This window comes from Triturus cristatus, chromosome 9 (genome assembly GCF_964204655.1).
Source record: "Triturus cristatus chromosome 9, aTriCri1.1, whole genome shotgun sequence".
Taxonomy (NCBI): Eukaryota; Metazoa; Chordata; class Amphibia; order Caudata; family Salamandridae; genus Triturus; species Triturus cristatus.
The window spans coordinates 1,137,171,940-1,137,185,465 of NC_140592.1; the positions used below are offsets into that span (position 1 = coordinate 1,137,171,940).

At 44.8% G+C, this 13,526-nt stretch overlaps 1 protein-coding gene across 2 annotated transcripts in view; it reads right to left on the bottom strand.

Moving 5' to 3' along the window:
- Positions 1–13,526, bottom strand: part of LTK (leukocyte receptor tyrosine kinase) — a 583,144-nt gene that overhangs the window by 146,342 nt on the left and 423,276 nt on the right. For both annotated transcript variants that reach the window (XM_085627068.1, XM_085627069.1), the window contains exons 8-9: positions 9,620–9,720; positions 9,146–9,315 (exon numbers count right to left, since the gene is read on the bottom strand). In XM_085627068.1, coding sequence (XP_085483194.1) covers positions 9,146–9,315; positions 9,620–9,720 — 271 coding nt within the window. The remainder of the gene's footprint in view (positions 1–9,145; positions 9,316–9,619; positions 9,721–13,526) is intronic.

Genomic DNA, 13,526 nt, shown 5'->3' on the forward strand with positions numbered 1-13,526 from the left:
TGGGGGGAAGAGGAGAGCAGGGTACGAGGTGTTAGACGTAATGTTAAGAATTCATTAAAATGATTACAATTACAATCATGAAAACAGAGTATGAAGCTGATACTTGTGATCTAATGAGTGGATCTGCCTGCACAAATCTTTTAAAACATCGAGTGTTCGAATGTACTTGGCATTTGGTTATGTCTGTTTATATGGTGTTGAGGCAGACATGAAATGCAAGCACCTATGGATGGACGCCTGGAATAGAATGGCAGTGCCTACCCATGTTAACTCAATCTAATGACCTTTTGCAGAGACCTTGGTAGGAGACTGGCTTCTTGATCATTTCTTTAATTACATTCCAGTGCTTGTCATGTGACTAGCAGAGAAAACTAGTTTAACTAGTCCTCAGTTTGCAATTGGTGAAGCAGCCTTCTCTGTCCATACTAGGGGCATAGTTACCATTGGTTCAGCAAGTACAGTGGTACTGAGACCCAAAACCCTCAGGGGCCCATTGAACCCTGATAATTGCTATATTTTACTTCCTGAGCAGCAGCCAAAGGGGCCATTTTCCTTGCTTATGCCACGGCCCATGGGGTCGTTGGTACGCTGTGCTAGTGATTCGTACGTCTGCTTGAAAGTTGTCTCCTGACTGGATGTTCCTTGCACATTAATTTTGCTTCAGTGAACCTCTAGTGCCTTTTCATAGCCTTAGGACTCACTGTAATTAATCCTTGTTTAATAGGTGCTCTGAAAGCGAGCAGAACTGGTTGCTGGAATATGGCACTATACAAGAAACCTTAATTAAATATATTGTATTTTGTCTTTTGACAATGTGGTAAAGTGGACGAGTCTTTGGTTACCTGTAGGCTGTCTTCAGGATCAGTTAGTGACGTACTGAGACAGGTCTCTGTGTGCCATGATTTCAAGGTAGCTTACTCTCTTCCTGCTAAGGTCACTTCCCAAATAGATCATGAACTATTCTCCAGGCTCTACTGTTCTCAGTGGACTGAGAAAACAGACCTTGTATGCCAAGTCACATGATCTACCCTATAGTTTTATAACACTCTTCAAATAAACCTTCCATATGTGGCTAGTCCTCATAATGTGTCATACATGTAGTGGGAAGGGTAATTACTATCAATCAGTCAGGGTTTGTAAAGCTCAGCTGCTTCACACATAAGGGTCTCGAGGCGGTGTGGGATTCATGCTGCTGGATCATGCTGCTTGTTGGTTGAACAGCGAGGTCTTGTGGTCCTTCCTGAACTGCTGGAGTGATGGTGAGGCTCTGAGGTGCAGGGGGAGGGTTTTCAGGTCTTCACTGCCAGGTGGGAGAAGTAGCGGCCTCCACTGTTTTATCAGCGGCTGCATTGGGTGGCTGCTAGGCAGATGGTTCTGGAACATATTTTCCTGGTAGGTTGGTGGAAATTCACTCGTTCATTAAGGTATGCTGGTCCTTCATTGTGTAGTCCAGGGAAGACATGGCTTGGCAGTTCGGGCTGGACTGTTCCCATGAGGCACAGGGTCAAGGCTGATTTGCATATGGCCATGTCTGAACTGGGGTGGTGTGGTGAGCAAAAAAACGATGGATTTAGGCCCAGATCTCTGTACTGGGGTGAATGTATGACATTGTTCTGCATTCTGTCCATCAGCTGTTGTTTTTGCAAGAAAATAAAAATGACACATCAAAATCTTTCAGCAGCCGCCACTGCTGATTGTCTTCTTTTTTCCCCTACCCACTGCTAGCCTCGCCCGCTGCATTGCAAGCAAAATGAAGAGAATTCGAGTACACAAATCTGGTTATTCGAAACGAAAGAGAAAGGTGGCTCAGCAGGCTTTCGTAGTGTCACAGGAAGGAGCAATCCTGAACTTTATCACCCAAGGGAAACCTAAAGATGGAGAATCCTCTGGCCAGAGTACTGCTGATGCACTAGGTAAAACAGGCGCTGACGACCATAAAGAAGAACAAAAAAATGATGATATCCATGAGCAGAATGATACTCATGAGCAGACCAATGAAAATGAACAAGGTGACTGAAATTGATACAAACATGCAGCAATTACCAACTCAGGATGAGGATTATTACAAAAGACCCTCAGACAGAGAAACTGAAACATCATTCATCGGTCCATCAACATCTGGCATTCTGAAGGAGGTTCAGAGTTTACAGACGGATGATGCTGGTATTGAAAAGGAAGCCAAAGAGCAAGACCATGTTACAGACCCGTGTTCTGAATATGATTTATGTGATTGGAGGGATCCTACTTTGTGGCCGAACTCTCTTACGGACGTGCAACGTGTTTTTCTTGTTGAAAGGGGTCCCTCCAGAGACCCAGATTCTAAAATAAAGTATCCAAGTGATGAGCACTCAAAACGTAAACGTTGTTTTTCTGTTACCATGTTACTGGTCATCTAACGCCTTTTCTGGACGTTTTATTAAAACACCTTCCTGAGCTCCACCCCGCCCGGACCCCCTCTTCCGGGGCCCCCTACCTGCGCTCCCTGCACAGGGCCACCATGAGCCTAGAGCCGCCCCTGCTTTGATGCCTTGGCCCCTGCTTTGACACCTGGGGACAAGTCACAACCCTGGCTCGGCTCTCCTAGCTATGAATTTACTGACTTGTTCATTGAATGTAGCGGGTTAAAATACTAAGACCTCCGTTCCTGAATGGGGCAAGTTCGCTGATGATTTTGAGATTTGTATGTCCCAAGAGACATGATGTACTAATGCCGTCTATAGATGTGGCTTTGTAACATATGCTCTCAATGCAGTTAAGCATGCCAGGGGCAGACCTGTAGGAGGCCTGGCCATATGGGGTAAAATATCCCTTCACCTTACAATGAAAGGTAATGCCTATAGCGTCTAAAGATATTCTAGGTTTGGAATGTCACACCTAATTATAAACCTACATAATAGGAACAGTGGCAGCAACATTGAGTCTGCAACCATTAGCCAGTTGAAGGCAGCAATAGAAGGGACTCAGGTAGCAGAGCTGTTTTAGTTGCAGGTGATTTTAATATCATATATGAACCCCTTGATAGGACTGCTAACACCCTCACTGAGGAAGACGACAACAAATGAAGAGTTCCTCGGTTAGACCTTCCACCAGTTAAAACATGGAGCAAATTGGCAATCCAAGTCCTGGGTTGAAGTTGAATGCTTCTAAAACTGAATACACGTCACTCAAGCCATACAACTCTTGTATGATTAATCTACAGGCCAAAGGCGAAAGATTAGAACAGGTCACCAATTTTGAGTATCTGAGTTTAAGAATGACCTGTACACCGAGGTCCGGGCTAGAGAGGATCCCCATTTATTATTATAATTGGACGCGAAAAAAGCATTCAATGTGATTAATTAGCCTTTCTTTCATCAAACGCTACAGAAATTTGGTTTTGGACCCAAATATAGGAGTTGGATTGTGCTGCTCTACCAAGCCTCAACGGCGGTGGTCAGGGTTAACGGCATCTTCTCCCCAGCATTCTGAACTAAGAGAGGAACCTAACAGACTTATTTGCTCTCACTATTGAACTGCTGGCATGTATGGCACGCAGATATCCAGCAATACGAGGATTTAAGATCGAACCCTCGGATGCGGAGGACGAAAGAATTGCCTTATATGCAGATGATGTACTGCTAAATATCACTGACCCTTCTACAACGCTCCTAGCCATCTTTCAGCCCTTTAAGACGTATTGCTTATTCAGGTTATACCAATAACTGGGGGAAATCGGTGTTGCACCAGCCCTTTGGTGACTTGGATCTGCTAAGCCGTACTCACAGGTTAGCAATAGATAGAAGAGGCTTTAAATATTTAAGTCTCTTCATTGCACCCAGTAGAGAGACCGGCCTAGCCCAAAATGTGGGGAGGGTTTCCCAGCAGTTCTAGGGAGACGTGGAGAGGCTTGCCTTTTGTGATTTTAGGGCTTGCCGCTATCTTTAAGGTTATCATCCTCCCCAAGCTTCTGTACTTTCTCCAAAATACTTGCTGCACATGCCTGGAAGAGTTGTTTTCCACTCTAGAATGGGAACTGAGGTCCCTGCTATGGAACAAGGGTTATCCTACAAAAGAGCTACAGAGTTTACTCCGAAACCCTTGCAATGGCGGGTGTACAATTGGGCCTCTCACTTAATAGTTATAAATGACTGGATCTACGCACCCCATATCCACCCAACATACTGGTTGGAGAGGGCGCAGCTCAGGATGAGACCACACTCCCACTTCCTGACTGGAGGAAGAGGAGTCCGGCAGCTGCTACTGGCAACACAGGTGGTGTTGGAGACATGGATGAAGGCTGCCAGACGTATTCGGTGGACTAGGAGGGTGACTAGAGAAACCCCCCTCTGGGTGGGGATGATGCTGTGGGAATTGGGGAAGTTAAAGTGTTTTGAGGCATGGGACTTAATAGGAATTGCAAAGGTTGGGGACCTCCTGGGGGAGGGGGGAATTCAGGTCCTTTCCATCATTACTGAGGGAGTATCAGCTAAACCCAAACTAGTACTTGCAATATGCACAAATGAGGCATACATGGTGGGTAGAGAGACTGGGTGAGATTGAGATACTGGACTATGCACCTCTAGAAGGTAGGATGCTTATAGAGGAGCTTGGAGGGGGGGCCTTTTCCCACTCTCACAAGACATTGAACAACAATATGTGAGACACCCTGCTTAACCTCCATGGGTGCTGGGTGAAGGATACGGATAAGTCTGATGACACTGTCTGGGAAGCGGCCCTGATGCATCCGAGGGAGGTGGCTAATAAATCCAGGCTGAGACTCATCCAGCTCAAAATATTATACAGGGTTTACTATGACAGAGCACAATTACACGCCAAGGGACAAGCAATATCTCCAAGATGTCTGAGGTGCAGAGATGAGGGGGGGACGTTCTTACACACTGTGTGCATGCCCAGGGATCCGGGAAATCTGGAAAGCAATAGTGCTTGAATTGTGCAACATCCTGGGGGTTAAAGTCCCACTTGAGCCAAAGTATCCCGACGGATATGAACGTCCCCCGGACCAAGCTTCTGTTTAGTAACTTGGGTTTGGATGTGGCAAAGAGGGATTTGGCAAGATACTGAGGTATATCTGAGGCCCCCACAATACGAGAATGGAGGAACAGGATGATATGTACATGGCCGAAGAGAAAGTTACGTATGTGAGAAGAGGGTATCCCTTAAAGTTCCATAAAGTTGGGGACCTTGGAGGGCGCACTCTGGGTTGGACCTTGTTGAAGATGAGACTGGGCCTTGACTGTTTATTGCCAAATGCATCTGTAGTGATGTTTTCCACTCTAATGTGTTGCCGCAATATTTAATTGTGTGATTCTATACTGGTCTGCTTCACTATACGTCCTCCTCCATACGGTTTATTATAGTTCCGGTATCCTGTTATGTTGTACAGGAAAAGAAAACCAAATAAACATTTTTTTTTTAAAGAATGACCAGTAAAATGAAGTGGTTATCTCAAATCACAAAGAGTAGCGTTAACCTCCAGCACCAGTGCTTTGCAATTCTGACCATGTTTAAAGGGACCCACACCCATACTATCTCTCAAGCTATGGACATCTATAGGGTCAAACCTGTAGGCTCAGCTCTCTATGGCGCTGAGATGTGGGGGTAAGTGAAAACTAGTTCACTTGCTAGGGAGAAAAGAAATTCCTCAGGTCTCTTGTAAGCCTGGGGAACAGTGCACCTCTTTTGTCTATGTACATTGATTCTGGCCACTTCCTGGTTGAAAATATAGCTAAATAGAGACCCCTTTTATATTGGCCGAGACTCCAGTACACGGAGGAACTTGGTCCGCACAGGACAGCATGGAAACAGTTTGGCATCACAAAAACCACCCATCTATTCCATGGATGGGGTATGTGAAAAATATTTATATAGTCTGGGGCTAGGAACTCTTTGGGACAAACCAGCAGGTGCTCAGTGTATCACAAATGACATATTAAGGAGAGATTTAATCAATTCTATTGAAATAATGAATTGCCGAAATGCAAGGAAAGGAACATTTACGGATATATTTTTAAACTATAAGTGTATACCAAGTAGTCTTTTTTTAGATTACATTACAGATCAGAGATCTAATCAGCTATATATTACATTTAGATATAAATTATTGCCAGGAGCGGCCCGTGCAGGTAAAAGTGGTGGGCGAGATCGGGGTGGACTCGACAGATCCAATGAGGAGGGAAAATTAATTATTTATTTCATTTTCCCTCATCGTCATGTCTCCCACTCTGCCCCAACGCTCTTACCTGCACGGGCCGCTGCTGATTATTGCCAATTACAAATTTCTGTCAGAAGAGGTCCAAAGATCATCTCGACAATGACCTTTGTCCAGTATGAAAAAATTAATCCAAAACAGGGGCAGGGCTGGATTGTCCCTAGCGTGTACCGGACTTTACCCCGTTGGGCCAGAGGGGTGGGGCCGGTTTTGCAGCAGTGCTGCAATATCGGCCCCCTGTAGGAAAAGTGGGAGCGGTGCTTCTTGTTAGCAACCTACCGCTCCCAGGGCCGGTCGAGCAGCAACCTGCCGGGCTGGTTGCTGTTCCCAGTCAGGCCCTGAACAGTGGCCCCTATTTTGTGCTTCTGTCTTGCATATAGTGGTCCACTAAAACTTGGATTGTACAAGTATACCGTTTTTGGGGGAGTTAAGCAGTATCTAGAATCATTATAAGGTCAAGTACAGAAATGTTTATAGCACCAAATGTGGCTAGACATCTAAGACATCTAAGTACTGTATGGATTATAGGACAGGGGCCCTGCTTCCCCCATGGTGTGCGGGGGTCGAGCTGCAGGGGGCCCCCTCAGCACAGTACTCCGGAGCGGGGCCCCCTCCGTGTACAGTGCAGAAGGCCCCTTAAACTTTGGTTACGCCACTGTTATAGGAGCAACATTTTGTAGAACTGATATTTAAAAATCATGTATTTGATTACCCCACAGAGTTAGTTCAGTTGCACAAAGCATATTTCTGACTGTATTTTAGCATAGGTTTAATGTATAAAGGAGGCAGTCGCCTATTATTTTTAATACGACTCTCTTGATAATGATTTTTACTCAATTGTTTGTATTATGATTATTTTATATAACAGTATTCGTTTTGTTGTGGTTCCAAGGATTTTTGATTCGAAATAAACTAATTAATGATAAAAAAAAGTCTCTTGGTGAGATATTTTCTATGTGAACTAGCCTTTAACATGGAAAACGTATACATAAACATACATTGCAGAATGTAAAATTTCATTTGATTTCGCATAACAAGAAATTCAGGAGTTATGTGAATTTTGCCAGCTTAATTCAAATTTCTCCAAAGCCTATTACCTACCTTGCATGTCTCACATGGAACTGAGGCAGAGAGAAGCCTCACAAGAAGCCGGATGTGAGGCTTACCAGTCACCTAAGGCAATGACTTCAAATTATCACAACAACATAACAAGCAGAGGGGAGCAGGATGTTTTGAACATGTCTGCAGGGCAGGCACGTCTGTGCAGTGAGTCTTCATTTCGTTGATAAACTCTTTTAGCCCCTATTTTTCTGCTTCATTGCAATCCAGGCAGTGGAAGTGGCTTCAAAGTAAAGTGAAGTTGTTTGTATTTTTTCAAGTTATGCTCGTAGAGGAGGTCACAACTGAATCTCCTTGGTCCAGTGTTTAAAACTCACTGAGCCACCTTTTCGGCTGAACGTTTCCAGAAGTATTTGTCGTAAGGCAGCTTCTGGTACATCTAGAGTTCTTCATCCAGCTCCTGGCTCTCACAACAGTTCACAGTGCTTCGATAAAGCATGCAAGCTACCTCCATGCACTGCATCCAGTTCAAAAGACAACAAGCTCTACAGGTCCTACCTGAGCACCACATCCAGCCAGTGGGCCACGTCTGGAGGCCGGTATCCAATTTTGCAAGCCACATTCCAAGTATAGGTTCCATAATTGGAGCATTTTTGCCAGGCTTAAGTCCACAGACACAACCCTCAGTCAGTGCAGGTGGGAGGAGGAATTAGGTCGAGCATTCACAGTGAAGGAATGGGAAGACATACTCTACAGAACCACCTCAATGGTGAGAAACACCACAGTGAGGAAAACCTTGGTGAAACGTACACTGTACGGGTACCAGACTCCCGTACAACTACACCAGCAGGCTAGCCGCAGGACTAGTGAGTGCCAGAGGGGATGTGCTAGAGATGATACTCTAATACACCCCATTGGATTGATCAAAGCCTCAAATGGTATGGGCTGAGGTTCTCAATGGAACTGACAGCATTTTCGAATGGAAGTGGTCCTCAGGCATAGATGCTGAGTCACCAAAATTACAGAAGTAGCAAAAGTGACATCACTGTCCCGCCCTTACCCCCTCATCAACCTCCTATTACCTACAGAATAACTAGGCTTACCCCCTCATCAACATCCAGAAACTAGGTAAAATCCATGGAGCAGAGCTTACAAAAGGAGGAATCCTTTCCCTGCATCCAGGAACAACAAAGGCAGCTCCATCTTTACAAAAAGAAAGCTGATGGTAGCAACTGTGATGCCGGGCGACTCTTAAAAGCAGCATATAACCACATCGATGCAGGGCTTTGACACTCCTCAGTCTCCAGCGTGCTCTTTGCTTTTACACTGTTTGCAAACTGCTTCTCCTTTTCTGCTGTGCCCCCTGAATAGCTGTGTCCAAAATGCTGGCAATTCCAGTGAGATGCTGCACGCTCCCATTCCATCCACCGAATGAACCACCACATGTATCGGCCACCGTGGCCTACGATGGAGTAGCTTGCCCACTTCCTACTTTGAAAGACTACCTGCTCTTTCACTCCATTTCATACCATCATCAGCAAGGAGAGGATACCTCCATTGAAACACATGCACCTAAACTTCCTGAGCTTTTCTACAAACACCAAAAGCACAGTGTGGTTCTTGAGTCATCTATATGCATGAAGGTTCCCCCTTATATCTCATTTAAGAGTGGCCTGTTATCACCATCTCTAGGTATTATATGTAACAATCCCATGGCCTCCTCCTCATCCCACGCTGCAGCTCCCCATCCCACTGTGCATTATGCAGATTTAGTAAACACATCGGCTGACAGCCTCCTGCACCCACTCACAGCCACCTACATACCTCAAGGCGGGGCCACCAATCTTAGTGCTGGGATCATTCGACATTAGATTTTACCTGTGCTGGGTCTCCGGGAGCTGCAGAGTTACTGGAAACCAATGATCACTCCAGTTGCCAGTTCTTTCCCATAGAAGCGTGGCAATGCCCGTGGAGTCTGCCGCCTTCTCCAGTACAGAGAGGGAGACTGTTCCATTGAAGTCACCAAACATATGGACCGATAACTTGACCTAAACACAGAATATGATAACAAATGTCAAAAGCAACATCATAATAAAAACTCACAGGTAAAATATTTGGCATGAGGTGCCCTTCACTTGATTGCCGCGTTCCAAGTCGTACTGCAATTTCTGAGGTATTGTACCGACACAAAATTCCCCCAGTGAGGTCAATTAAACTCAGTAATAAACACGGCTTGAAATTTCTGGACAGCGGTGCTTGAGACCCAACGGCAATGGAAGGAAGTCACAGTGGAGCCAACAACTGTTTTCTAGTTGAATCAGGAAATAAGGTTGGAAAGGAACAGGGAGGTACCTGGCAATGGTGATTGGAGAAGACAGCTGGCAGGCTTGCACTGTGAGCTGTCGAAACACCATCAGTCTGACCACTGTGCACTCGCAGGTAGAGGAACTGACCTTGAATGAGTGAAAGGAAAAAGAAATATCAAAACTCTCCTGAAGTTTACCTCCTCAACAAACAGTCTGGAGTATACTTGTCTTCTGCTGTTTACTGTAGGAACTGTCCAGGTCTGTTGACTTTGAAGTTCAATTTAGAACACGACGGAAAACATATGTTTCTGATACGACAACAAATCTTTGATCCTGGGCACATTACTGTATCTCCAAGTGCTTCCCCTTTGGTCTGGCTATCCTTAGCTTTCCATAGTACCTGACCCCTCCAGGAAAACCATCCAAGCTCCCATCTATTCTATTTTTCATCTGGTCCCCACAAATTGTATTGAAGCAGGTGTCCAAATTCAAATCATGACAACACACTCTACAGCACGTGGAACAGCACATGCGCACTATATATTAAAGAACCACAACACAATGCAGCAAAATAACTCAACAACACATTAAACCTCATCCCATCACTCTGTGCACCAGAACACACAAATCTTAAGTGCGCGCTACAAACCATACCGCCAAATAGCTCACTTGAGTGCAGCTCACCTCATCATGCCATACAGCTCAATACTAACTCAAACACTCCAACACAGAAATCAGCAACATAGTACTTCATGCCATCTAACGACGGCATCAGAATCTGTCTCATCGTACATTGCACTGTAGATTCCTCCACACAGTCAACAAACCACGCCTCGTATACCACAACATGCCGTGACACCATGCAGCACCGTACTTCGGTAAATTGCACCACACCCAAACAGTACAACAGCAAACCACACCACAGTACCAGTGAAACGATGGCCACCACAAAAGGGAACTCTATAGCCACTAGGTCTCTAGCAGTACTCTGTGCCTTCCCTTAAGCGTGTGCCATCACCAGGCAGACTTTAAGATTTAAGAATTGTAAAATATTCTATCTGCCTTGTTGGTAACCACTTAAGCTATTGCCTTTTCTGCTTCTCGGTTTTCAACTCCGAAGCCTACAACATGGCTTCACCACCATGTGATTCTGTTAAAACCACTAGCTTATTTGCCAGTCACACTGGTCATGGGTTAAAGCATACCACATATCATGCATACTGATATACAGAAGAACAATTAATTTGTATTGCAACCATGCAGCTCCTGAACAGCAGTGAGCTTCTTTTACAGCAGAAATCTGTATATTTTTCACCATCCATTTTCCCTACAACATGTCTTCCCAGCTAACCGATACACAAGATGGCTGCCGGTCACTGTATCAGACAGACCATATATATTTTTTTAGGCATATATTATTTCTCATTGGGCAGGGAAGATCGCTTTATGAAATTAGAAAGTGATTTATTTGGCCAGACATTATTCCTACATCTTTATTTTCTGATGGGTAATATAATATTGGCAAAATTCCAGCCAGCTCCTTAGTTAATATGTAGCAGCTGCCTGGGATTAAACCAACTGAAGAGAGGTAAACATATGTCAGAAGACCTCCCCCAAAAACAGCTTACTGAAACTTCTCACTTTTGCCTTTCCCAGGAAAATTACTTTAGCCTTAATAAACTGGTGGGGATCCATTATACTCTGTAGGTTGGAGGTAGTCTTATTGATTATAAGTCAGGTATGTGTAACCCGCTGTCTGCTCCTCCATAGTACATACCTCCCCCTGAAGTGCAAGGGGGTGTCAGCGGAGGTCAGTGGAACCCTTTACTGCAGTGGAGCCCTCTGTCATTCGGAGAGCAGAAGAAATCACAAGCGATACTGCAGTGTCTTAGACATAATGATTACAGACTCTTGCTTAAATCACTGTGCTGTAAAAGCAGATTGCTGGTTGGTTAGGAATGGTCAAATTGAAGCTACAAAAATGGCCCTTTTGGGACACAGCTTTGTACTTCATAACCTCTAGCAGACTTTGCAATTGTTCAGGACTCTCAAGAGTTATCTGATTACTTAAGTAAGACCGTCTCCTCTGCCAGTGTCCCTGTTGAATTTAACTTGACTGCAAGACTTGGAGAAGACGCGTTCCCATCATGCCCTTGGGATCAATGGAGCATAGGGCCTGCTTCCTCTACCTGTGTGCCCCAGTGGAAGGTGTACATGATCTAGGAGGTGTGGGAGCCAAGGAGCACAGAGAAGACAGACACTTGAATGATTGAAGCCTGAGCATGCGTTATGGTGACCAGTATAGCTAATGCAGCCAGACCCACGCCGCAGATAATGCGCATGATTCAGTTGCTCACCCTACACCTTCCCACTAGTAAGTTTAAAGGGCCCTCTCCAAAAATTAAAAAACCCTATTCCAAAACTGATCTGGACATGCCTGCGGACTCCATTGTTCCCCTACTAAGTCCTCCCTTCCCTAACTTTTACCTTCCATCCTTTTCTTTGTTCCCACTCTGATGTGTACGTGACAGCATACTATAGACATCTGAAGGGAGAAATGGAGATATTTCTCCTTGTTAATGGTTGCTTCAAGGGAGTGTTAGTTTTTTATACAAATCCCAGGCTGGGTATCGTAGTGGATCAGGACTTGCATCAGAACCTACAAGTGTTTGCACAGATCCGCCTAATGCCGCCGTAATGCCCCTCGACACAAAGTGATGCAATGCAGTACAAATCTCTTTTTGTGCTGAGAAAAGGGTACCTTCCAGTGCGAAATATTTTTGCGCTGTAAATTAAATGCCAATGTGTCTGTTGGTACCATCTTATGCTGGTGCAAAGCCTGAGTAAATCTGCTATAGTTTAAAGGTACCATTTTTCCTGCAGCTTAAGCCAGCTGTACTATAAGACAGCGTGGTCTCCTGAGGCAGATCACTTTCCACTAAGTCTTAGAAATTGACTGAGGGTCTGATTTTGAGTTAGGAAGTAACGGACAGGCGAGGCCGCTGCAGGTGAGAGCGGTGACGTGTGGGCCCGCCTGTTTGGGGGGGGGGGGGGGCACAGTTTCGAGAGAGGACCATGAGGGAAAATGTATTATTTATTCAATTTTCCCTTTGTGGTCGTCTCGCGAACTTCCCCCTAGCCGGCCCCACCGCCCTATCACTTTACCTGCGGTGGTCGCGGCCTGTACCGGAAGATGCTCTAACTAGGACTATAACTATTACTATAGTAGAGGCAAATTAATCTGTGAACTCTGCTCCGCGCGATGATTTTACCCATTTATCCAATTTGCCTTCATAATCTTTTTCAGATGTTTTTGCATTTTATGAAAATGGTTTGCACATGGGATTCTACTTTTTTACTGTGCCGCTGTTATAGTGTTGTGTCCTTTTAATTCCCTAAAATTTCCTGATAGTAAATCTTCAGCTTAGCCCTCAATAGCACATTTTGGGACAGGGACACCAGTAAGGAATCTTTGGTCCGCTTCTGGAAAGGCTTTGTGGGTACTTCGCCTTGGCTCATACGAACGTCTGCTGGAACCTCACCCTTTGGGCACCCCCGACCCCCCAGCCTTAGCTCATACGAATGTGTCCTGCCACCTTATCCTTTCACCCTCATATGAACGTTTCCAGCCACTTTGCCCCCTTCTCCGCCTTAGCTCATATGAATATATCTGGCCACCTTTCACTTTGCCCCAAGCCTCTTAGATAGATTTCTTAAGGAGAATTTGACAAAAATGATAAATACACTAAATGAACGAGCAAAACAAACAATTATTTTATGTTGTGACACCATATGTTAGAAAACTAATTTATTCTAAGACAAACCTTCACGGAACTGAATAGGATTCTGAAAGCTTTAAAACAATACCGTCATCAATATCAGGAGGCTGTCAAATATATTTTGTTTTCTAATATCCTTGACATAAAATAAGCTAGCTGGTTGAGACAGCACGG